Consider the following 27,075-nt stretch of genomic DNA (forward strand, 5'->3'; position numbering starts at 1 on the left):
AATTGTCAAATCTCACAATTCAAATTATGGATAGGGATACCGTAACCATAATCGAATTCGAGAATACAATTTCACAATTACTATCTTCTAAAAATCTTTCTTAGTGAAAGTATTTCCTCACAGTCATTTTCATGAAGGAGGGAATCTTATGACACTTAGATTTTAATGGTGTATGTGTTCCTATCCATGTGAATTTGTCTAAACCAAAGTTTATGACAAATTCAAACTCATATGGACCGAACTTTCTTAATCTTGATTTCTTGCCTTATGGTAACACAGTTGCCCACCATGTCTTCCAAGTAGTTAAGCAGCTCACCTTTTCTTATCAATGTACTTTCCATTGATCAAGGTCCTTTCCTTTTATACATTCAAATGAGAACTCATAGGACTCACATGCATAATTAACTTGATTGGATTGGCACAAAAACAAAATAATGTCAACACGATAGGTTGTAAACCTCAACTCGTGTGCTAGTGATGATCGATAAGGTCTATTGTTCTTGAAACCTTTCAAGACCATTAAGACTCCCACTAAATCCTTGACATATAAGATTCTCTTGTCAATAAACATTTCTTGACAATTAAATGTTCAAGAGTTAGTGTAGCTTTTATCAAAACACTTCATAAATTGGTCCTAGTTGGTCTTTGTCTTATCCAAGACATCACAACTTTCCACATTTGATGAATGTTATAAACCTTCCTAATACTTATCACTCAATGTCACAATCTTAACTTTAATACTTGTTTTGGAACGAAGTATGATTGACTTCTTGATTTAACCATTTCTTTAATCCTTGATTCCTCTTCTTAGACATACAATTGTACTAAGAATCACTTGGAGGATCAATTGAGATATAGTTCTTAATCATTAAGAACTATCATAAAGCATAAAAGCTACTCTCCCTTCTTCTTAGAATGGAGAAACTTTTATCTTTCTGCCTACTTGACTCTTCTTATTCGTTCTGCTATTGATTTAAACCTTTTAAATCAATTCCGAATTACACTTAATATTATAAGTATAATCATATTTACTAAACTTTTAGTAAATCATGACGAATATCTTGTTACTCTTATGGTGGACTTTGACCAACACACAACTTTGTGTACTTGATCTCCTAGTCCTTCACTTGACACTTTGTCAATGAATTAGTCTAATTTCCAAATATGAAATTTCTCATTCATCGTGCAACCAAGTTGCTTGATTCCAAGTTTCTGTCCAATTGAACCTTGGGCGATGAGAAACTCTCCCTACTTGGTAAATTCTTGACTTTTCCATAAACACCATAATTAAGAATCAAATCCATTATTGCTAATATTAGAAACATTCAAACATCAATTTTTCATATATGCCATTACAAGGATAAATAAATAATATAAAATCAAAATTTATTTTATTGCGGAAAAAATTTGTCCTTACAATGCAATTCATTGAAAAACTATGCTAATACATCTTTCTTAGCAATCTTATTCTAACTCTAAGTAGTAGCTCAAGAATCTAATCTTCGAGAAATGCGATCGAAATCCATTCCTTCACGGTTAGATTATGCTCACTTCTTCCCTTAAGCTTCCTTTCTTTTCTTCGATCCTACAAAACATCAATTGTAATCTTATCACATTATGTATTAAGAATCTAGAATAGAAGCTTAAAGAGTTAGTTAATGGATTTTACCTATATTAGAGCCATACGTTTGGACTCTCCCATCTCTTAGATCTCTTAGGTAAATGGGGCAGCTTCGTCTCCAATGCCTTTTTCTCTTGGCAATAAAAGCAAATTGACTCTTTTGGAACATGACATGGAACTACTTCAGACATTGCCTTTCTCTTATGATCAAACTTTTCGATCATAGCATGTCTTTCGTTTCCATTGTCTATATCCATAGAGGTCTTGAAGGCAGATTCACCAATCAACTTTGCTTTTCTATTGCGCCAAACCATTGCTGATTCAGCAGCAATAAGCATATAGGTGAGATCTATAAGGGTCACGTCGCAGTTCATCATATAGTACTCTCTTACGAACTCACTATATGAGTTAGGAAGTGACGGAAGAACCCAATCAACATCCATTTCCTCACAGACAACGGATCCCAACATTCTTAACCTATTAATGTGTGACTTCATCCCTAGGACGTGTGCACACACCGACTTTCCTTCTTTATGTTTATTTGCCAAAAGGGCTTGAGTGAGTTTGAACTTTTCAAGCCTTCGAACTTGTGGGTTAGGGAGAACAAATGGAGGAGGTGGAGGAAGTGAAGCATGATTTCTTGTTCCTCGATCGAATCGTGGAATACCATCTTCATGTGGAATGCTTGTTCCACGGGATTTGGGAAGACCATAGTTGTCGAACTTTGACATCTACAAAACGGGAGAAAACGAATTCAAGTTAGTCGATTGATTGAGTCCTTAGTAAATCACCCAAATGAGATACTAAGGCTAGGAGCCAACACAATATTCTATAACTCGGGAGAGGGATGCCGTAACCCAAATTGCAGAACATTTGAAGGTAAGTGAATGACGATTCACTAATTTCCACCATGAAAAACGAAAAATAAATTTAAGTTTTAAATCTATGAAAACTCCTAGATCCTATGAGATTCATTGAACATTTCAATGGCATGTTCAAATCTCGATATGCCCCTCTTGTTTGTGACTGGGATGCCGAGGATCACAAAGCGGGTGTGAATAACCATGCAAACTACATGGTGCCCCCACATGTTACATTCACCTATTCGATGTACCGGTAAACCACACACGCTCCACCGAACTATGACAAACATTGAGTCACCCTTTGCTACCTTTGCTTAGAACCATTTAGTGTGCCGGTAAACCACACACGCTCCACTAACGTCTTCGCAAGGGCACAAAGTGTAATTTCATGGAATTGCATCAATTCACTTTTGCCTAAGTAACTAAGATTGGGAATTTGTAAAACATTTAGTTACTTTTGTGATTCATTATACTTATAATGGAAGGTTTCGTCCTATCCTACCCGTTCGGCTAACGACCCTCCACTAGTCAAGAGTGCGGTGGGTAAGAGTGGATACCCATTCAATCGTCATTTTATAGGCAATTTCCTTAAACACCCCTTATAGACCAGCTTCATGAATGAGGCCTACTAACGGTAAGACTGACTTTTACTGATACATATATATAATGTTAGACTTTTAATGTTATATATAGTATAGGGTATATTTTACACTTTTAAAATACTAGGTGGTCAAATTTAATAATTATACATTTAATTCAATTAAATTGTAAGCCAAAACTTTTATGGATTTATTAAGCCTCTTTTAATTATACACCTTAATTAATTAATAAAACCATAAGGGTGTGATTTGAACTTTTCAAAAACAATACTAGGGTTTTAGAATTTAACATTCCTAAATTAAACCTTTAATCAACTTTTAAATTCCAAAACTTGAGGGCAAGTTTTGAAACATTTCAAAACATTAGCGCTTAGAATTTAAATATACATCAAAATTAAACTATTAATCAAAATTTAAATTCCAAAACTTGAGGGCAAGTTTTAAAACCTTTTTCAAAACATTAGGGTTTCAACTATTTAAATTTCAAAACAACAAAATTTTTGAGGTCAAATTTAAACTATAAAACTTAAAGGGGAAAATATGAAACATTTCATAACACAAGGATCAAATAAAAAATAATCTAAATTAACATTTAATCACATAATTATCCATATTTGATTTATTTAATGATTTCTTGCAAAACAATTTACCAATTTAGTCAAAATAATTAATTAATTATCACATAAGGAAACAAATATTTTATTAATTGATAAATATCTTCAATTAGATCAAGAATATACTCATATATATCTAAAAATCGGATTTATATTGATCTAATATGATAAGGCAAGTATCCTCAAGCAAAAACAGCAAGAAATCCCGGTTTTCCCTCATTCTGACCAGCCGACTCGTCGAGTCAAGCATGGACTCGGCGAGTCAGCATGAACTCGACGGGTTCATCCAGAAACTCGGCGAGTTCAGCAAGCAGAACCACAAAAAACGAATTTTTTCAACATACAAGGAATCAATACAATAGAAACCAATCTAGGCTCTGATACCACTGACGATTTTTCGTACTAAGAACATCCTATGTGCTCATACAAACCCTAATGCTTGGATCTAGGTTTCTCTATTGTACATGCAAGTTATCCAAGACTATAAACCCTAATTCTAGCATACAAGTAATCATATTAACATAAGAATGGGTTTAAGATATTACCTTGATTGTTATGTAGCAATAACAATCCCAAATCCTTCTTCTATTGACTTTAGAAAGCTTAGAGTCACAAATGTCACTCCTCTAATGGTTCACAAACACCAAGAGCAAGAGGATGAAGAGGAGACAGGAAGGAGGCTTCCCTAAAACGTGTGAAACCCTAGAAGAAGTCTTAGCCACGTTTTTGGGTCATAAGGGATGTATATATAGTTAGGCTATTAGGGTTATGTAACAAGGAAACCCTAATTTGGATGCTTAAACCCTAAGCAACCCATGGATCCCTTTCCTAAAGGCCTTGGAAGATTTCTTATGGGCTTCCCCATAGAATTCGTCCACTCCTTAATATAAGGCAATCCATGGCCCAAATTGCAATTATCTTATAATTACAATTCCAGTCCCTTAAGTTTAATTAATCTCTTTTAGTCACAAAACTAATTACCAATTAATTCTTGACTAATATTAATTAAACAATATGATATCTCCTTTAATATATTATTCTCATAATATATTAATAAATCATATTTAATCCTTTCTCTCCATAATTCATCCTATCAAGTTGCTTTGGTGAAGGCAACCCAAAAGGACCATGCACCATCGGGTCAAGTACATACCAAAATAGTTATGGACTTAGACACTAATCCAACAAAAATGTGATATGATTGTAACCATACTTGCTCGACTAGTATAACACGACGTTCGCGACATCGAAATGATATGAAATTCATCACCCTTAGATCCCACTGTAGCTAGCAGCAAGGTGTAGGACGGTCAATCCCATATAGATCTATACACAATTTCATGCTCTCCTTCTAGGAGACTCTGGTTACAAAGGTGACACAACAACAGATTGCCATGTCATGAAGTAGTGGCTCACATTAATGTTATAGTATTCTAGTGTTTGTATAGTATGTCCTAGTGCAATGTATGTTCTCTATGTTCTAGTGTATAGTATGTTCTCTTTGTATAGTGTAGTGTATGTTCTCTTAGTTTCTCATCATAGTATGTTCTTTTGGTTTCTCATAATAGTAAGTTTGTATTGACTCATGAATGAACTGACTCTTGTATGTTTCATTGTTCTAGAAGTAGTGAGTAGTATATCCCTAAACTATACCTATTATAGCTTACTAGTAATGTTGTTTGAATGTCTAAGTATGTTTGTACACCTTTGCTACCCAAAGGTGCTGAACTGATGTAAGAACTTTTATATCTATACATACATACATACATACATACATATATATATATATATATATATATATATATATATATATATATATATATATAATATAACTAAGATTCACATGACACTCGGACAAATAACCGGATACCCTAAGTCCACAACCAAACAAGGAACAGGAAATAAAGTGAGTTATCAGTCCTAAGCCCTTTCAACCTTACTTGTATAACTATATCTATATAGACATGATTTTGACAATATATAAGTTTAAAAGAGTTTAATAAAAGTTTAACATATAAAAGAGTTTTAACCATGTGAATGGTAACAAATGACTTGATGTTAATTTATAAAATGTTTTGAAGAGTTTGATCGATAAAATAGTTTGAAGTACCAAAAAATCCACTTGTTTGATAGTCATTAATCACATGTGATTGATATAATAACTATAATAGTTCTACTTGTATTCTCCTCCATAAAAGCATTTAAATCAACTAAAAGATAAGTTAAGGGGTATGAACTCACCTGTAGTGAGTAGTTTTGACTGAAAGATCGGAAAAGGATGCTGAGTGCTAAGTGAAAACTCAGGCACAAGCGGATCCTAATAAGCATATAATATATGTATATAATTTGTGTTTATACAACTAATCTTGTAAGGGAAAACACCTTAGGGACTAGGATACACTTGGATGGAAGGGTTATAAATCACATATGATTGTATATTAGGGAGTATGGCCACAATATGGTGTTTACGGCCAAAATGGTATGCTTCTTGAGAGTTTTCGGTCGTAGGGTTTACGGCCCTATGAGTTTACGGCCGTGAGCTTATAAAGTTTTGTGCCAAATAGTGATTTAAAGTCCTTCCAAGCATCAAGGAAGTGTTCTAGGTTCAATTCTTAGCTTTAGGGAGTTTATGGCCAACAAATGCACCGTTAACAAGGGTTTATGGCCAAGGCAGATGCTCTTGGCCGTAAACTCCTATTGTTCTTGCGAAATGGATGTTTTCAAGGTGCAAATCAAGGGTTTCTACTAGATAACAAGTATAGGGAGGAGATATTTACGATATGGAAGCTAAAAGGGTTGATTTCGGCCCAAAACACTAACGTGTTCTTGGTGTTCTTGGAGTTCTTGAAGATTAAACCCAAAAGATGAAGTTAATGGATGAAATCAAAGGGTGATACTAGTTAAGGAGATGTATCAACAAATAAAAGGATGAAACACTTACATTTTTTAAGATCAAAATGAAGATCCTTATGATACTTGAGAGATAAATCGAGTTCTTGAGGTTGAAATGGTGAATAATGAGGAAGAAATGAAAGAACATCATGTATAAGGTATGAGTTTACGGCCGTAAACTCATGGTGATGTGGCCGTAAACTCCACATGGTGAAGTTTAAGGCTTGGCTATTGCATAATGGACTCAAGCAGATACTTCCTAACACCCGATTTTTCAATGTACTAGGCTTAGAACACTCAAACGGTCTTTAAACAGTGTTAAAAGATAGCAGAAACAAGACTGAGTTTGATTGACATGAGTGGTTGTAGAAAATAGAAATTCCGGGTTGTCACATCATCCCCCCATTAGAGAGAATTTCGTCCCGAAATTAGAGTTTTAAACAATTAAGCTATTACAAATAACTAAGTGAAAAGATGAGGATATTTCAATTTCATTTGATCCTCGCGCTCCCAAGTGAATTCAGGTCCTCGCTTGGCATTCCAGCAAACCTTCACTATCGGGATACGACTTTACTTCGTTTGCTTGACCTCTCGGTCCGTGATCTCTACTGGTTCTTCCATGAAGTTGAGGCTCTCGTTGATCTCAATCTTTTCGAGTGGGATTACAAGAGTCTCGTCGTACAAACACTTCTTCAAGTTCGAGACATGGAAGGTAGAATGTACGTTACTAAGTTCGCGGGGTAGATTGAGTTTGTAAACTACAGGGCCTTTACGTTTTTAAATTTCAAAACAAAATTTTCCTTTTCACACAACCATTTTCATATAAAAAGTTTTAAAAAATATCCGGTAATGGTTATCAAAACATATCGTATCCCAAGATCACAAAAATCAAATCCTCTCTCTAGTGTGTACGCATCACGCCGGCGCCTTCCCACGGTCCTTGCTAGTACCTGAAACACATAACACAACAACGGTAAGCATAAAAGCTTAGTGAGTTTCCCCAAAATACCCTTACACACATATGCCTTTCTAGGCCATACCTCACACGACCTTCCGGTCCATGTGTTTCAGGGGACTTCCGTCCCAGTCCCAGTAGACCTTCCGGTCCTACTCGTGTTGACCTTCCGGTCCATAACTCCCTGACCTTCCGGTCCATGTCATAATGCCTTCCGGCCCATATCATACATAGCATACATATCATATACATAACGCATACAAAACATGCAACTTATAGCATACAAGACCTTCCGGTCACACATAGGTACCCTTCCAGGTACAGTATAGTGAGAAGACTCACCTCTGATATCTCGGTAAGTCTCTGCCTCGGTACAATTGTGACCTAGCCTTCGCCTAATCACATAAAGCAAATATTCCAATAAATACAACTGCACTCAACCCTAAAAGTCCACAAGGTCAACGGTTAACTTTGACCCGACTCGGCGAGTGCACTATGGCGACTCGGCGAGTCTACACGTGTCAATTGACTCTCTCTTGAACCCTCTCTTGGCACGTCGAGTGTTTCCCCAACTCGACGAGTTCCACCTGGCAAGAATCGCGGGGCAACCCCGACTTAACTCGTCGAGTCCCAAGAACAACTCCGCGAGTTCCAACTTGAACTCAGACACCTGACTCACCGAGTCATTCCCCCAACTCGACAAGTCCACTCACTAAGTGATTAACGGGCAACCTTCAAACTACTCACCGAGTCCCAAGAACAACTCGGCGAGTTCATGCCATGCACAAACTAAAGACGACTTCTGAGGTTAGATCTGCTCCATCAAATCATAGATCTAGCCTCTCCAAGCATGATAATCACGTAAAGTTTGGATCTTGACACACAAACAACCTCTATTTGCTCTTATATGATGTTTTAGCCCCATTTATCACAACCCATGGTCAAAACCCCCAAAAATCTTCATAAAGATTAAAGAGTAAAGCCCTCTAGACCTCAATGGATCCAGATCTAACGCCTCAACGCACATAGGGACGGATTGGCCTCAAAACTAGTCAATAAAGTGTCCAAGAAACCCTAAATCCACATCATCATCATAACAACAGAAAAGGAGTCGAGATATTACCTCTAAAGTGATTCTCTGAGCTCCAAAATCACAGGATGTCCACTTCCCTTTCTTCCTCTTGGCTAAAACCTCCTTTTCCTTGTTAAACAAGCTTCAAATGTTAACAATGGCCTCCCCTCTCTTCCCAAAACGCTCAAGTGCTCTAGGGTTTCTCTCAAGGGACTGATAGATGCAAATGACGGCCCTAAGGGCCTTTAAATAGGTCCCAAACCCATGAAATTAGGGTTTCATTAAACAGCGTGGACTCGCCGAGTCCAAACGCGAAACTGCATGGACATCCGCGACCATACTCGGCGAGTTTATACTCCAACTCGCCGAGTCCCCTCTCAAAATCCAAAAATAAATGAATAAGAAATAATACCTAGGAACCCGGATGTTACAATTTTCCCCCACTTGAATCAGAGTTCGCCCTCGAAGTCTCACTCCGAAAACAACTCTGGATGTTGCTCCCGCATCTCACGCTCCGGCTCCCAAGTCAACTCTGACCCTTTCCGATACTGCCACTGGACCTGCACCAGAGGTACTTCCTTGTTTCTCAAAACCTTGATCTTCCGATCCCTGATCGCCACTGGTCTCTCAGCATAATTCAGGCTCGCATCCACCTGTATATCCTCTAATGGCACTACTGTCGACTCGTCGGCTATACACTTCTATAGTTGCGACACGTGGAAAGTGTCATGAATCTGACCCAACTCTGCTGGCAACTCCAAACGATAGGCTATGCTGCCTACCCTCGCGATCACCCTGAAAGGACTGATATATCGGGCCCCCAACTTGCCCCTCTTCCTGAATCGAATCACTCCTTTCCAAGGAGAGACCTTCAGGAGCACGAAGTCGCCGACCTGAAACTCGAGCTCGGACCGGCGTTTGTCCGCATAACTCTTCTGTTGACTCTGAGCGGTCAACAACCTCTGTCTGACCTGCTGGATGTGCTCTGTCATCTGAAGCACAATCTCGGTGCTGCCCATCACATGCTGCCCTACTTCTCCCCAGCAAATGGGGGTTCGACACCTCCTCCCATACAATAGCTCAAAAGGCGGCATGCCAATGCTCGAATGATGGTTGTTGTTATAAGAAAACTCCGCCAAGAAAAAATACGTGTCCCAACTCCCTCCGAAATCCAATACACATGCCCGAAGCATATCCTCGAGCGTCTGAATCGTCTGCTCACTCTGCCCGTCCGTCTGTTGGTAGTATGCGGTACTGAAATGCAGCCTCGTACAATCGAAATCGGAACTCCATGCCGCGATACCACCTCCCTCACATACAATTCTGCCAACCTCTCTGCAGAAGAATTCTCACTGATAGCAAGAAAGTGAGCGCTCTTCGTCAACCTGTCCACAATCACCCAAATTGCATCGACACCCCTCATGGTCCTTGGCAATTTGGTGATAAAATCAATGGTCATCTGTTCCCATTTCCACTCGGGAATCTCTAATGGTTGCAGTTTACCATGTGGACGCTGGTGCTTGGCCTTAACCCTGCGGCAAGTCAAGCATCTCTATACAAACCATGTGACCTCCCTCTTCATACCGGGCCACCAATAATCCTTCTTCAGGTCCAAATACATCTTAGTGGCCCCGGGATGGATCGAGAATTTCGATCGATGAGCCTCTTCCAATAAGACGGTATGCGTTCCTCCCACGGACGGTCAGCATATCCGACCCTGAAAGGTCATAAGCCCCCGGCTATCGGCAACGGATTCCGATATCAACCCGACAACTCACTCTCTCCTCTGGTTTTCTGACCTCACAGCCTTAGCCTGGGCCCCACGGATAGCATCCAACACCAGGGTCATCACTGTCAATCTCAAGCAAATATCTCGAATTGGGGCACCCTCCGCCCTACGGATCAATGCATCGGCTACCACATTAGCCTTGCCCGGGTGGTACAGGATCTCACAATCATAATCCTTGACCACGTCCAACCACCTTCTCTGACGCATATTCATGTTGGGCTGATCCATCAAATACTTCATGCTCTTGTGGTCCGTGTATATCGTACACCGAACCCCGTATAGATAATGTCGCCAGATCTTGAGAGCGAACACTACCGCTCCCAACTCTAAGTCATGAGTGGGATATCTCGACTCATGAGGCTTAAGCTGCCTAGATGCATACGCTATCACATGCCCCCTCTGCATAAGCACCGCTCCTAATCCGGATATCGATGCATCACAATATACCACAAAATCCTCCATCCCTTCCGGAAGAGCTAATACTGGGGCCTCGCTTAACTTCTGGCGAAGTATCTCAAATGAAGTCTGCTGCTCCGGACCCCATGAAAATGCAACACCCTTCCGGGTCATCTTGGTGAGTGGCACAACGATCTTGGAGAAATCCTTAATAAATCTCCGATAATAGCCGGCCAATCCCAAAAAGCTCCTGATCTCGTTGGGTGACCTTGGCACCTCCCACCTCATGACTGCCTCAATCTTGGCCGGATCGACCAATATCCCATTTTGGTTGACGAGGTGTCCCAAGAACTGAACCTCCCGCAACCAGAACTCACACTTGGAGAATTTGGCATACAGCCTCTCCGATCTCAGGACTCCAAGGATCTCTCTCAAATGCTCCTCATGCTGCTCTCTGGATCTCGAATACACCAATATGTCGTCGATGAACACGATCACCGAGCGATCCAACATCAGTCTACACACCCTGTTCATGAGATCCATGAACACCGCCGGTGCGTTGGTGAGTCCAAAAGGCATCACCACGAACTCGTAATGCCCATAACGAGTCCGGAATTCTGTCTTCAGGACGTCCTCCTCCCGCACCCTCACCTGATGATACCCAGACCTCAAATCAATCTTGGAGAACCAAGATGCTCTCTGTAGCTGATCGAACAAATCATCGATCCTCGGCAATGGGTAATGGTTCTTTACCGTCAACTTGTTCAATTCCTGGTAATCAATACACATCCGGTGTGAACCATCCTTCTTCTTGAAAAAAAAGAATCGGCGCTCCCCAGGGTGAGCTACTCGGCCTGATAAACCCCTTTCCCAGCAGCTCCTGGAGTTGCGAGGATAACTCCTGCATCTCCGGAGGCGCAAGGCGATAAGGCGCCTTAGCAATAGGCACAGCTCCCGGAACCAACTCAATACTGAACTCTACCTGCCTCTCCGGAGGCACACCTGGCAATTCCTTTGGAAACACATCCGGGAACTCACGCACTATCGGAACCTCCTCAACCGACTTCAAACCCTCTGAAACAACCCTCGCATCCACATATTCCACAAATCCTCTACAGCCCTGCTATAGACTCTGTCTCGCTCTGGTGGCCGAACAAAATGCTGACCCCGTACGTGTACCCTCGCCGTACACCGTAAGAACTCCCCCACTAGGGTCTCGTATCGTCACCAACTGATGCTCGCAATCTATAACCAAATCGGCTCAACCAATCCATGCCCACTATAACACACACATTCCCCATCGAAATCGGGACCACATCTATCGGGAACTCCACACTGAAGATCTCAAGGGTACACCCACCTCTGATGCATACACTGCTCGCTTATCAGCTATGGAAACTCGTAGAGGTCGACTCAACGCCTCCCGACGGATACTAATGTGCTGACTAAATGCCAAGGAAACAAATGACCGACTCGCACCCGAGTCAAATAACACCAAAGCAGGTACAGAACTCACAAGAAAAGTACCTACGCATATCATCATATAAGCACAACATCATAAGCAAAAGATAAAATACAGAATACATACCAGCCACAACATCAGGCGTCGCGCGAACTTCCTCTGCAGTCAACTGAAAAGCTCTCCCATGAGCCTTCGGAGCCTCGGCCTTCACCGTTCGAACCTCGGCAACCCTAGCAGCAGGCGCAGATCCCTGCGCTAATCCCTGGTGTAGCTGAGGGCACTCGACCTTCCGATGGCCGGTCTGGTTGCAATGTAAGCAAACCATAAATCCCTTGGGGAAATCCCTGTCGATATGCCCCTCCTTGCCACATTTGTAGCAAACACCCGATCGACAGGCCCCCTCATGACCCTTGCCGCACTTTCCGCAAGTGCGGCCCTTCTGGCCTCCAATCCTTGAATCGGCGGACTTGGTCCGCTTGGCTGCCGGCTGAGACTGAGCCGGCCGCCGATCCATCCTCTGAGACTCGGCCTCCTCCCTTGCATGAGTCTCCTACTCAATCTCCCGCTTCCGGGCATTTGCCTAAAGCTCAGCAAATGTCCGGTACGTTGAGTTCGACACGAACTCCCGAATATCCCTCCTCAGAATACCCAAATACCGGCTCATCTGAGCCTGCTCAGAAGACACTTGTTCAGGGCAGAACATCGCCCTCTCATGAAACTTCCAAGTAACCACAACAACCGAATCATTACCCTGCTTGAGGGTCAAGAACTCCTGAATCAGTCGTTCCCTCTCCACCAGAGGAACATACTCGTCTCTGAACATGGTGGTGAACCTCTCCCAGGTCACCGCCGAAATCTCTGCAAGAGTGAAGCTCACTGTCACGAACTTCCACCAATCCTTTGCTCCCAAGCGAAGCTGGTTCAAAGTGAACCGTACCCTCAGATGCTCCGGACATGAACACATATAGAAGCATCCCTCAATGTCAGCAATCCATCTCATCGCAGCGATCGGATCCTGCGTCCTATCAAACTCGGGTGGCTTCGTGTTGCTGAACTCCTGGAACAACAACGAGTCGCCTCCCTGAGGCCTGGCAGCAGCCACAGCTGCTGTAGCTGCAACGGCTGCGACCTCAGTCACCGCGGCGTATCGCTCATCAAAATTCTCCAACAGTGTGGTCTTGATAGACCCAAACATCTTTGGAATCTCGGCCCTGATCGCCGCAGCCACCTCATCGCGGATCATCCAAAGAAGCTCCTCGTCACTCACACCGCTCCTCTCAGGTCTGTGGCGTGTCCCAACCATGATGCCCCTCTGAAATACAACATAAATTTATCAAAGACTCGATCGAGCATAATCATACTCGATGACGCCACCCTACTCGTCCTCCGTTGTCCAAAAGATTCTTACTTGGAATGCCCACTGATCCGGTGTCTTCAGTAGTACGGGCCCAATACTACTGACCACACCACATCAGTATTCACTCCAAGTCCTCCTCCTTGGATCTTGGATTACGAGTACTCTATTCTCATGAGCTCCTATCTGCTACCTACTCATTCTCAAAACATCTCAGCAACAGAAAACTCCTAGGCTAAGGCATCACAAATCAGGCCACTCTAGTCCTAATATGTATACCTAGCCTACTCTAGCATGCATAATGTCACATAACATATCTCATAACACATAACGTAAGGGTACTTTTGGGGAGTCACCATTCGGGCGCTGGCTGATTGTACACACGGCTCTGCTCTGTTTCTCTCAAGACACTTTACTCTTTCTCAAAAAAAATTATTTTATTATCAAAATTTTCCTCAAATCCTCGGTTTGAGTTCAGATGCGCCCGAAGATGCATCTGAATCCCTCAAACCAAGGCTCTGATACCAACTTGTAACAATGTAAATTTCAAAACAAAATTTTCCTTTTCACACAACCATTTTCATATAAAAAGTTTTACAAAATATCCGGTAATGGTTATCAAAACATATCGTATCCCAAGATCACAAAAATCAAATCCTCTCTCTAGTGTGTACGCATCACGCCGGTGCCTTCCCACAGTCCTCGCTAGTACCTGAAACACATAACACAACAACGATAAGCATAAAAGCTTAGTGAGTTTCCCCAAAATACCCTTACACACATATGCCTTTCCAGGCCATACCTCACACGACCTTACGGTCCATGTGTTTCAGGGGACTTCCGTCCCAGTCCCAGTAGACCTTCCGGTCCTACTCGTGTTGACCTTTCGGTCCATGTCATAATGCCTTTCGGCCCATATCATACATAGCATACATATCATATACATAACGCATACAAAACATGCAATTTATAGCTTACAAGACCTTCCGGTCACACGTAGGTACCCTTCCAGGTATAGTATAGTGAGAAGACTCACCTCTGATATCTCGGTAAGTCTCTGCCTCGGTAGAAATGTGACCTAGCCTTCGCCTAATCACATAAAGAAAATATTCCCATAAATACAACTGCACTCAACCCTAAAAGTCCACAAGGTCAACGGTCAACTTTGACCCGACTCGGCGAGTGCACTATGGCGACTCGGTGAGTCTACACGTGTTAACTGACTCTCTCTTGAACCCTCTCTTGGCATGTCGAGTGTTTCCCCAACTCGACGAGTTCCACCTGGCAAGAATCGCGGGGCCACCCCGACTCAACTCACCGAGTCCCAAGTACAACTCGGCGAGTTCCAACTCGAACTCAGACAACTGACTCACCCTAACTCACCGAGTTATTCCCCCAACTCGACAAGTCCACTCACTAAATGATTAACGGGCAACCTTCAAACTACTCGCCGAGTCCCAAGAACAACTCGGCGAGTTCATGCCATGCACAAACCAAAGACGACTTTTGAGGTTAGATCTGCTCCATCAAATCATAGATCTAGCCTCTCCAAGCATGATAATCACGTCAAGTTCGGATCTTGACACACAAACAACCTCTATTTGCTCTTATATGATATTTTAGCCCCATTTATCACAACCCATGGTCAAAACCCCCAAAGATCTTTATAAAGACTGAAGAGTAAAGCCCTCTGGACCTCAATGGATCCAGATCTAACGCCTCAACGCACATAGGGACGGATTGGCCTCAAAACTAGTCAATAAGGTCCAAGAAACCCTAAATCCACATCATCATCATAACAACATAAAAGGAGCCGAGATATTACCTTTATAGTGATTCTCTGAGCTCCAAAATCGCAGGATGTCCACTTCCCTTGCTTCCTCTTGGCTAAAACCTCCTTTTCCTTGTTAAACAAGCTTCAAATGTTAACAATGGCCTACTCTCTCTTCCTAAAACGCTCAAGTGCTCTAGGGTTTCTCTCAAGGGAATGATAGATGCAAATGACGGCCCTAAGGGCCTTTAAATAGGTCCCAAACCCATGAAATTAGGGTTTCATTAAAAAGCATGGACTCGCCGAGTCCACCCCTTGGACTCGCCGAGTCCAGACGCGAATCTCTTGGCTCACATTGACAACATGAGTAAGGAATGCATGACATTCCTTTCGCAAGTACTTCTGGGTTTGAATGCTCGCGATGATACGAAGGTTTGTGCTGGGTTTGTCGCCGTATATAACTAGAGTTTCGCTAGACTGCAGATTAACGCGAACAGCCTTTTCGTAACACATGATGTCGACACGATGAGAACTCAACAAATCCATGCCGATTATGACATCGAAACTTTTAATTGAGACCGGCATGAGGTTGATTGGAAATGAGTGGCTATCTAGTGTTAGTGTACATCCTATGTATATGCAGCTAGTGCTCTCTGTCTTTCCGTTAGCCATTTCTACGGTGAACGGTTCTTTAAGTGCATGAGACTTATGTTTAAGCATGTAAGCAAATTTTTGTGGTTCACGAAACTCCTCTCCGCTCCACTATCAAATAGAATGCATGCATAAGAGTTATCGAGGAGAAACGTACCAGTGACCACAGTGGGGTCGACAACTGCTTCCTCGTGGCCTATAGCCAAAACCCTACCCACTCCACCGGCATTCCCTGCCTTAGGGCAGTTCCTTTTGTAGTTGCCCACCTCGCCACAACCGTAGCAAGCCTGGCCCACTCCAGCGCCGGGGACTTGGTAGATTGGCCTTGCCGGAGATTTGTAGAAACAGACAGTGTGCCCCTTCTTGTTACAGTTAGAGAACTGCATTTCCCGGCAGGGTCCGTTGTGGTGGAAGCTGCATTTGTTGCACATTGGCAAGTTTCCAGCGTACTGCTTTACTAGTGCAGCAGCGGCAGGTGCTATCGCAGCATGAACCGCTACTACCTGTTGCTTTTGGCAGCTTTCTACGCAGCGTTCTTCTTCTTGTCATCCCAGAACTTCCGATTGTTGTTAGCGGCTTTGGAGGGTTCTGAGATGGCTAGGGTTGTTTTTGTTGACGGGGTACGGACCCCATGGTCAATGAGTCGTTGTGCCAATCGCTTGGCACTATCGAAGGTAGCGGGGTTTGAAGCTAGTACATTCCCCTGGAATGGAGGCACCAGCCCCTAGATATACCTCTCCACCTTCTTTGATTCAGAAGGGACCATTCCCGGACATAGTGCTACCAGATCCCTGGATCTGGCAGTGTAGGAGACTATGTCGGAGCCCTTCATTTTTAGGCTCCAGAGCTCCTGGTCTAACTTCTGAACTTTGCCTCTCGCGAAGTACTCTTCGATCATGAGCTCCTTCAAAGCTTCCGAGCCGATAGAATTTGCCACTATAAGAGATAGTGACTTGACATGGCTATTCCACCATGTCAGAGCTCGGTCCGTGAAGGTGTAGGCGGCAAATTTGACTTTGCTCCCTTCCGGACAGGAGCAGATCTCAAAGATCGACTCCGTTTCTCGAACCATTGCGAGAGGGAAATGATTCTGCTAGTTCCATTGAAGGGCCTGGGTTTACAGCTGGTGAAGTCCTTGTACGATCACTCTCTATAGCGCACTGGGGATTCGACAATAGTGGGAGGCACATAAGTCCCACTCCCGCTAGTACCGGTGGTGGTGAATTGTGCTAGAGCTGCCGTAACAGCCGCATTCACAGCAGCTTGGATAGCTGCTGGGTTGTATTGAGGAGGATGAGGAGTTTGATTTGGAGTTATTGGAGTAGTGTGCCTCGCTGATCGACATAGAGGCATCTTGTAGCTATAAGATCACAAAGATGAAGATATTGGTAAGAATTTAGTAGAGAGAATGATGAGAGTGACTCATGGACTAACTCTCCATAGTCCAACAACACAAATGAAAGTATGATTGAATGTAGATCTAGTACTAGAAAGATGAAAGAACTTGGATATTAATTTCCATGAGATTAGATATGTGTCAATAATATTGGTATTACAGATGTAGCAAGTTCGGGAAAAATGACCTAGGAGTAGGCCTTACATCACACCAGGATAGGAAAATTTTGACAGAACTAAGACCTAACAAGACTTAACAAGTTCAAAGTCTTATCATAGATAGGAAAGTAAAACTAGAGCTTTTACATAGACTTAAGTTATATTCAAAAGAGAAAGTTGAGCAGGCTCTATCTGCGATGAGAACCACTAGAATGAGTCCTTGATTCTGCCAGACGACGCACACTATCCCTCATGCGTCTTTCAGACGTTACCTGCTGAGATCAAAGTCCCATGACTTTGGCTTGGGTTGCAATAAGTTCTCTCTGCAGGGCCACATTCTGATTCTGAGTCCTTGCATGAGCAGACTCTAGATGGCGAATGCGTACGGTATTGACTCATGCATTAGCACCAACCTCCATGATTCGTTTGATGGCCGCCCTACCCTGCTCGTCAGTACGAGTAACCCTGCGGACCAGAATAGGCAAGACTCTGTCCGCTGAGCCTCCCTTGCTCAAGTTATAGAAGCTTCGATCTCTGTTGTAAGGTAAGGGTTGACCATGTTCGCGATTCCATCTGTTAAATTTTGTTGCCCACAGAGGTGTGTGGCCATGAAATGTTGGATGAGGGTTAGGGTTTGGGATTTGAGCCACCAGAGGTACATTATTGACTTCTGGCTCGGAGTCAAAATCCTACGGAAAGTTCTCTGCAAAGTCATCATCCAAAGGGATTGGATGATTCTCTTCTGGCTCGTCATAGAGCCATCCATCATTTCCTTGGTTGGGGAAGTACGGGATGCCAGGGAGATTGAATCCAGCCATGTTATCTATGCGAGAAGTGGGGTAAAAGAAATAGTTAATAGGCGTACTAATTTAGATAATTATAAGATGATCCTTACCAGTTACTCCAACATTTGCTTAGTGCATACCAGTCATATGTAACCAAAATAGGATAGACCTTCGAATAAGTGATCCTAACTCTAAGTCCACAACCAAACAAGGAACAGGAAGTAAAGCAAATATCACAGATTCTAAGTCTATGACACTTTAGTCACATATAACCTTAGCGTATCCACTCAGCAACTATTTACATACTAATAAAGACCTTTTTAGTTTGCACATAAGTAATTATAGTAACAAAAAATACTCCTATAGTATTTTAAGTTTATGTTCCGTTCTACTATTTTCATTGTAGTAGTGTTGGTAAGCTTTTAGATTTGCTGCAACACCACAACCATTCCTAGGCACATGCTAATCACTTCTCAGAAAGATATAGTTGATCAGGCTATATCACTACCAAATCTGATTATATATTCCCAAGCCTGATTGTGTTATTCAACAATCGTAATACTTCTTTTCTGTCCTAGTGACACTGATTTTAGTATGAATGCAGGTATGTATACTTTGATTAAACATTATATTATTTAAAAGTATAAACTCTTGGTCAGGGTATTTAATCCCGTTTGTGTTTATAGTTGTATATCTTTTATGGGTTGATATACTCAATTCACTATAAACAGAGCTCTGACACCAATCTGTCACACCCCAAAACCTGAATGGTGGAAACGTTCGGGGGCGGAGGACGTCATGTACAGTATCACAACAATGCATAATAGTAAACAAGCAACAACATCATCCATTGCATTAATAATATAATTTTAATAAAAGTGTGTTATGTATAGTTTATAAGACACCAAAAATGAATAATCTAAATAAAGACGAATCTTGAAAGCTCCGTCTTCTCAAAACCTGGTCATCGGTACATGTCTACTGGTGACCTGAGAATGCAAGTTATTTTGAAAGAGGAGATCAACATTAAAGCTGGTGAGTTCATAAGTATTTTAGTGTCATTGATTGTATGAAAGTGTTTGTAAATGTTTGATGTAAATGTTTGTAAGTGTTTGCAGTAATTGTTTGTATCTCCTAGAAAATCCAATATTTTCTACTAAAAAGTAGCCTTCTACCAAGGCCCAAATGTTCTGTGTGTTGTGTTGTTTGTAAAAGTATGTATCTTTCCCAAGTATGACTATCATTACTAAAATATAGTTTACATTACCGTTTATGTGAGAAGATCACAAGGTGAATGCAATGGGGAAATAACGGTGTACAATAGTATTGTATATAAGTAACTACCAATGTACTAACTACCTTAAACCAGTTTGTTAATTAAGGTAAAATGTGATATGATTGTAACCATACTTGATCGACTAGTATAACACGACGTTCGAGACGTTGAAATGATATGATATTCGTCACCCGTAGACCTGAAGGTCCCACTGTAGCTAACAACAAGGTGTAGGACGGTTAGTCACGTATAGATCTATACACAAATTCACGCTCTCCTTCCAAGAGACTCTGGTTACAAAACATGACACAACAGTAGATTGTCATGTCATGAAGTAGTGGCTCACATTAATGTTATAGTATTATAATGTTTGTGTAGTATGTTCTAGTGTATTGTATGTTCTCTCTGTTCTAGTGTATAGTATGTTCTCTTTGTATAGTGTAGTGTATGTTCTCTTAGTTTCTCATCATAGTATGTTCTTTCTGTTTCTCATAATAGTAAGTTTGTATTGACTCATGAATGAACTGACTCTTGTATGTTTCATTGTTCTAGAAGTAGTGAGTAGTAAATCCCTAAACTATACCTATTATAGTTTACTAGTAATGTTGTTTGAATGTCAAAGTATGTTTGTACACGTTTGCTACCCAAAGGTGTTGAACTGATGTAAGAACTTTTATATCTATACATATATATAATATATAACTAAGATTCAAATGACACCCGGACAAATAACCGTACACCTTAAGTCCTTTCAACCTTACTTATATAACTATATCTATATAGACATGATTTTGACAATATATATGTTTAAAAGAGTTTAATAAAAGTTTAACATATAAAAGAGTTTTAACCATGTGAATGGTAACAAATGACTTGATGTCAGTTTATAAAATGTTTTGAAGAGTTTGATTGATAAAAACAGTTTGAAGTATCAGAAAATCCACTTGTTTGATAGTCATTAATCACATGTGATTGATATAATAACTTTAATAGTTCTATTTGTATTCCCCCCATAAAAGCATTTAAATCAATTAAAAGATAAGTTAAGGGGTATGAGCTCACCTGTAGTGAGTGGTTTTGACTGGAAGATTGGAAAAGGATGCTGAGTGGTAAGTGAAAACTCAGGTATAAGTGGATCCTAATAAACATATAATAATACATATATGTATATAATTAGTGTTTATGCAACTAATCTGGTAAGGGAAAACACCTTAGGGACTAGGATACACTTGGATGGAAGGGTTATAAATCACATATGATTGTATATAAGGGGAGTATGGCCACAATATGGTGTTTACAGCCAAAATGGTATGCTTCTTAAGAGTTTTCGGCCATAGGGTTTACGGATCTATGAGTTTACGTCCGTAAACTCATAAAGTTTTGTGCCAAAGAGTGATTTAAAGTCCTTCCAAGCATCAAGGAAGTGTTCTAGGTTCAATGCTTAGCTTTAGGGAGTTTATGGACAACAAATGCACCTTTAACAAGGGTTTACGGCCAAAGGAGATGCTCTTGGCCGTAAACTCCTATTGTTCTTGGGAAATGGATGTTTTCGAGGTGTAAATCAAGGGTTTCTACTTGATAACAATTATAGGGAAGAGATACTTACGATATGGTAGTTAAAAAGGTTGATTTCGGCCCAAAACACTAGTGTTCACAATCTAAATAGATTGTACCTATATATGTTCACACGAGTCAATCCAAATAGCTTCAAGACTATCACCCATGTCAAAATTGCTCCACTTCCTTTCGCTATTCATTTCTTGTCTTAAAATCAATAGGTGTGGAGAGATGAGACATAGTCAGGGTTACTAGGATAGAATCGGTGTTTTAACTATTTTTATTTTCTACCTTAGTGATTGTATTGTTGGGTTTATTCAAAATCATTTTCCCAAAAATGCTAAAAACAACGGAATCTTTAAAATTAGAATAAACTTAAAACCGTTTTAACCCACCGAGGAACATTTTGCAAAGCATGTAAAGATTAAATCAACCATAGAAGGAAAAAAAGTTACAACCTTTGAATAATTTTGTGACAACCCGAAATTTCTATTTTGTACAACCACTCAACTCAATTAAAGTTAGACTTGTTTCTGCTATCTTTGAGCACTGTTTAAAGTCCGTTTGAGTGTTCTAAGCCTAGTATATCCAAATATCAGGTGTTAGGAAGTATTTGCTTGAGTTTATTATGCAATAGCCAAGCCTTAAACTTCATCATATGGAGTTTACGACCACATCACAATGAGTTTACGGCCGTAAACTCAAGGAGGCCGTAAACTCATGCCTTATACATGATGTTCTTTAATTTCTTCCTCATTATTCACCATTTCAACCTCACAACTCGATTTCTCTCTCAAGTATCATAAGGATCTTCATTTTGATCTTCAAAAATGTAAGTGTTTCATCCTTTAATTTGGTGATACATCTCCTTAACTAGTATCACCCTTTGATTTCATCCATTAACTTCATCTTTTGGGTTTAATCGTCATTCTGTGTAGCAGGACAAAGAATGTTCAAGAATTTATCACTTGTTGTTTTGTTGGTTGACATCACCACGTCTTCTTCATGACCAATATAAATAGTAGCTGAAAAGGTAGAATCAACTCCACAGTTCTGATCTTCATCCACATCATCTTTTGGTTCTTCGTCCCCAATCCAATCAAAATTTGGTTCATTCATGTGGTCCACATATACACTGAAACATCCTTTCATTTACTTCTTGTGGACTTCTCAAGGAAGGTGATGAAATCTAAGTAACACATTGCACTGAAATCTACACCACTTACATTATCTCTTTCAGGGTCGACGTATACCAATGGCTTAGGGCTAAGATGCCCTTGTAATGGACATTGACTATTAACATGTTAGTTTCACCAAGAGAGACACTCATGGCACACAAGATCACTCGTATACATTGATTGTAGTTAAAGGGAAAAAGATTTATGCCATGATTGAGGTTACGAAGAAATCACATTCATTGTGCTTTAATTATTGACATCTGAGGGTAACCGAGATGTACTGGCCACATAATATCATTAAATGAAGAACATTAACCTTCATTTATGTTAAAAAAGATGTAGAATGACAAATGAACAAAAACCTCTATTGCCAAAGATCTTGTAGCCCAACGATATCATATTTTGTCATTCCTTCTTAAGGTTGAGGGTTCAAGTCTTATTGTGGACATAAATAAATTTAAGGAGCAGTTTAAGAGTATATAAGATTTTTCATTTAAAAAAAACAAAAAAAACCTCTATCATCGGCCATAATAGTAAATTTTAAATAATTTCAACAAATTAATAATTAAACTAAACACAAAAAATTATTTTATAAGTTAATATGTACAACTATAAAATTAAAATATAAAATTAGTTGGCGTGTTTCAAATGATTATCATTATAAAAAGCAGCCCTCTAATGTTGGTGGAGAAATCGCCCCTTTTAAAATTCGAAATTTTTATCCGTTGGGACTTCATACTGTAGTGTAGTTTCTCCTCTCGCCATTGAAGAAAACAAAAGAATGGGAAGGTTTCCAGCAAAAAGCGACTATGAAGACATGCGAAATGCCCGCATCTCTGAAAATCAGGTCTCTTTCTCCTCCATTCTTACTCTCACACTCTATTTTTCTGTGTTAATTAAGCACAATGATACTGAAGTTGGTCCAATTCACAGGCTCGACTAGCTTCCTTAGGACTACAAAAGACAATATCCGAGCTTCGATTAATAACAACTCCTGCAAAATCACCAAAGAGAAAATGGCAAAAGGTTGATTACAGTAGCGTTCCTTTGCGCCGCTCCAACCGGTTGAAACAAGTAAACCCTAATTCCTCGGATGCCTCGATTTCTGTTGGCCGATCTCTCAGATTTCTTGCAGATCCAGACACCGAGCTCTCAGATGGTTTCTCTCTTTCTTCCCTTCCACTACTCGTATTCTTTCATTTACACTAAATACGTTCAGATACAGAATGGATCTGTAATTTGTGACTAGCATGCAACGATTTGGGGGAAACTCTGGTGTGTTGGTGTGTTCATGTAAATCGTTGTTCCTAATATCAATTTGTGACACAGGTGATGTTTCTGAAGAGGATGAGAAGAGGCCAGCCAATGCTCCTTTAGTTGATTGGAGATTGTGTCGTTCTGCAGAGGTATCATCAGAAAGACGATGCATGAGCAAGGGTAGGGGAAGCGTTTACGACCCTGTTTTTGGGATTTGCTGCCATTTCTGCAGGTCCATCTCTACACTTTCACTTTCCTTCTCTATTTTTCCTTTAGTTATGCGGGTTGCATCTGGTCTTTGCAAGATCCAACCATCAATTTCATATTATTTCCTGTCACAAGTTAAACTAGCTTGTTCGTATTTCTCAATCTGCTGTGGTTCTTGCTTTAATGAGAAAATGAAAAAAACTTGTACACTATTTCAAAATTTGTCAATCTTTTATAGTGATTAATAGTGGGACTTAATCAATATTGCGTGTCAAAAAAGAAAATGTCTGCGAATCGAAAAAGAAAACTATTACGTTTATTAGTGTATAGCATGCAAGTTTCAAGATTTTTTTGTAATTGTCATCTTTAGGAACATATTAATCTTCAAACAAAATGATAATTTGGGTTTTAATCATGCAATTTCAAACACTGGATTGTATAGGCAAAAGAAACTGTGTGGTGAAGAAGACTGTAAGAGGTGCAATGACCTTGATGTTGATCAACCATGTCTAGGTTAGTGTATGTTCTAAAAATGCTCTTTTAGAATGAATTGGGTAAATTTTGATTTAACACACATTCATTCACACACAGGTAAGACAGATTGCTCAGTGTGTCATTCTACCAATGGTGTTCTTTGTCGAGCTTGCCTCAAGATCAGATATGGTGAAGGTAAGTCAAAGCTCAGATAAGAACCTAAATTTAGTTTATACTTTGATGAGATTTTTGCAAAGTTATTAAAATCATTAGTTAATGTGGCAGAAATGGAAGAAGTGAGAAATAACAAGCAATGGAAATGCCCTCACTGCATAGAAGAAGAAGGAAGCAAACCATATTGGATATGTAATAGGTACAAACAAACATTATCAATTACCCTTTTCATCCTTATCAAATGCAACATGTTTTCTGTAATTCTCACTTGATATCTCTTATTTATATAGCTCTTTCTGCCTAAAGAAGAGAAAAATGGTGCCAACTGGGATTGCCATATACAGAGGTTTGACTTTGACTTTGACTCTTTTTTTTTTGTGGCAATATCAATCATAGACTGCAAATATAGATAGATGAATTTGTTTTTGTTGTGTAGCTCGGGAGATGGGTTATGAATCGGTGGCACATCTTTTGATGGATGAGCTTCAACGAAAAGATAAAAGATGATGTTTGTTTGTAATAAGTCAAGTCACTTAATTTGGATTGTTTAGGTCTTAATTGGATGTCATTGTTGGTTTAACATATCGTTTCAATTAATATAAGTTTAGATTATATATTTATTATTTTGTCGATTTAACCACTAAACTAATATAAGAGAAATTAAATTGGTTCCTATTTCTTATGATAATATAATATAATAATCATAAAATGATAATAGTAAATTTACTAAATCGATTAATGTATTTTTTTTTTTCTTTTTTGGCATCTTGTGTTATTGTTTATCTACTCAAGATTTTTGTGGTTGACACATTTAGGGATCTGTTATGTTTATAGAGTTAGGTATACTGTAGCTCCAGTGATATAAGAGAGTGATTTTTGTGGTAAGCTCTAGATGTAGACTGAAGCTCCAGTGATAAACATTAGATGTATTGTCTTCTCCGGTGGACTTGAAAAATAGAAAAACAGATCGAACAAAGATAGAGAGAGAGAGTGAGAAAAGGAAATAGATCAACAAGAGGGAGATAGAAACAACAGACTCAGTGCGAGTTCATTAGAGTGAAAGAGGAGCTGTAAGACATGGTTTTTCCGATGATGATGATTCCTTTCAGCGATTAGTTTTTTCTGGTAACTCCATTCAGAAATTATGATGAGTGGAGAATTGAGTGTTACATGGCGACTAGAGACTGGAATTTTACCGAAGCACGGTTGCCGAAAAAGAGAGTGAATTGAGAGGGAAAGGGAGGGGAAGGAGAGGAAGGAACCTCTTTCTTTCCTTCCCTCTACCTCTCCTTCTCAGTCTTCTTCTTCTTCTTCCCCTTCTTTCTTCCCTAAAAATAAAATTAAAATCGAGAAGAAGGCGTAAATGAAATGTGCTATAGATTATGGATTATGAAAGAGACCCAATCATCGTACCCAAAAGTTAATTATCCAATTTCAAAAGGCCCAAGTCCATATTAAAAAACACTTCACAAATGACAACGTTGCTGGATAAGTAAAAAAAAATGAGTTTTTAAATTTTACTTATTGTATGTTATTCTATATTTATATTTTGATTATTTTTTAGACCTAATTTTTCTTACTTTTTTTTCTAAGAAAAAACTCTAATTTTATATATTACTTGTTCCAAAATCCAAAGTTACAAACATGTAACTTTTTTTTTTTTTTAAATTTTATTTTATTTCATAAAGGACCTTACATTTTGTATTTTTTTCGATTTAGATCTAATTTTTTTAAGTAAGGGACAAATAAAACAAACTTTAACTTATTCATTGTTATTTCAAAATAAACCCAACTTTAACGAACAAGTAACCCTATATCTTTCTCACTCAAAATCGATTTTAAAAACTCTAGGTCATGTTTCGTTTCTTCTTCTTGTACATCATATTGGGTCTCCTAAATTGTTTTTTTTCTTAATCTAGGAATATATACTTAGTTAGGAATGTTGAAATAGAAAATTTCTATTATAAGGATGAAGCTCCTATATTTACTTCTTATCCCAAGCTAAATGTGCATATATACCAATTTTAAATCGGGAAAAAAAACTGTTTTTAGATATTTTTTAAAACCTATTAGTAACCGTTGGTTCAGTTTTAAACTAATCGTTTCGATTTTTCCTTTAGTTAAAAAACATGGTTTGAAATATGTACCTCTGCAAATTTATGTGCATGACATTATCTTGAGTTCAATTCGTAAAGCTTATGACAAGTAAGTTTCAAATGAGTATAAATAGAGAGATCAATTTCTTTTCTAAGATTATAAATCAAGAAAGTTGGTTAAGGAATCTTCACTCATCAAGAAAGTACACATCAAAGCAGTTAAAGAAATATTCAATAGACAACTAATCCTTAGCCAAGGACCCGATAGTCTTTAGTTAAAAAATTACTGCTGATCCAACTAGAGAATCGGTTGATCAAAAGATATATCAAGGAATGATTGGCTTAATACTTTACTTTACCACAGGTAGACTAGATATTTTCTTTGCAACAAGTTTGTTTGCTAGATATCAGGCCGATCCCACTGTATCTAATCTAATAGCAGATAAGCAAATCTTCAAGTATCTAAAAGGGAGCAAAG

The 27,075-nt window shown here is 39.7% G+C and overlaps 1 protein-coding gene across 1 annotated transcript; it reads left to right on the forward strand.

The window, feature by feature from the left end:
- The first annotated feature begins 23,077 nt into the window (after positions 1-23,077).
- On the forward strand, positions 23,078-25,121 carry LOC111882458 (uncharacterized). Its single transcript, XM_023878825.2, has 8 exons — positions 23,078-23,236; positions 23,323-23,548; positions 23,719-23,878; positions 24,296-24,366; positions 24,445-24,522; positions 24,613-24,700; positions 24,792-24,847; positions 24,938-25,121. Exons 1-8 carry the CDS (start codon positions 23,171-23,173, stop codon positions 25,006-25,008), a joined length of 816 nt encoding a protein of 271 aa, XP_023734593.1. The 5' UTR covers positions 23,078-23,170; the 3' UTR covers positions 25,009-25,121.
- Positions 25,122-27,075: the final 1,954 nt, after the last annotated feature.

Source organism: Lactuca sativa, chromosome 4 (assembly GCF_002870075.4).
Source record: "Lactuca sativa cultivar Salinas chromosome 4, Lsat_Salinas_v11, whole genome shotgun sequence".
Taxonomy (NCBI): domain Eukaryota; kingdom Viridiplantae; phylum Streptophyta; class Magnoliopsida; order Asterales; family Asteraceae; genus Lactuca; species Lactuca sativa.

Coding starts and splice junctions, on each gene's coding strand:
- LOC111882458 (XM_023878825.2), top strand. CDS start 23,171: ATGGGAAGGTTTCCAGCAAAAAGCGACTATGAAGACATGCGAAATGCC. Junction 23,879..24,295: donor ATTTGCTGCCATTTCTGCAG/GTCCATCTCTAC, acceptor TGGATTGTATAG/GCAAAAGAAACTGTGTGGTG. Junction 24,848..24,937: donor TGGGATTGCCATATACAGAG/GTTTGACTTTGA, acceptor TTTGTTGTGTAG/CTCGGGAGATGGGTTATGAA.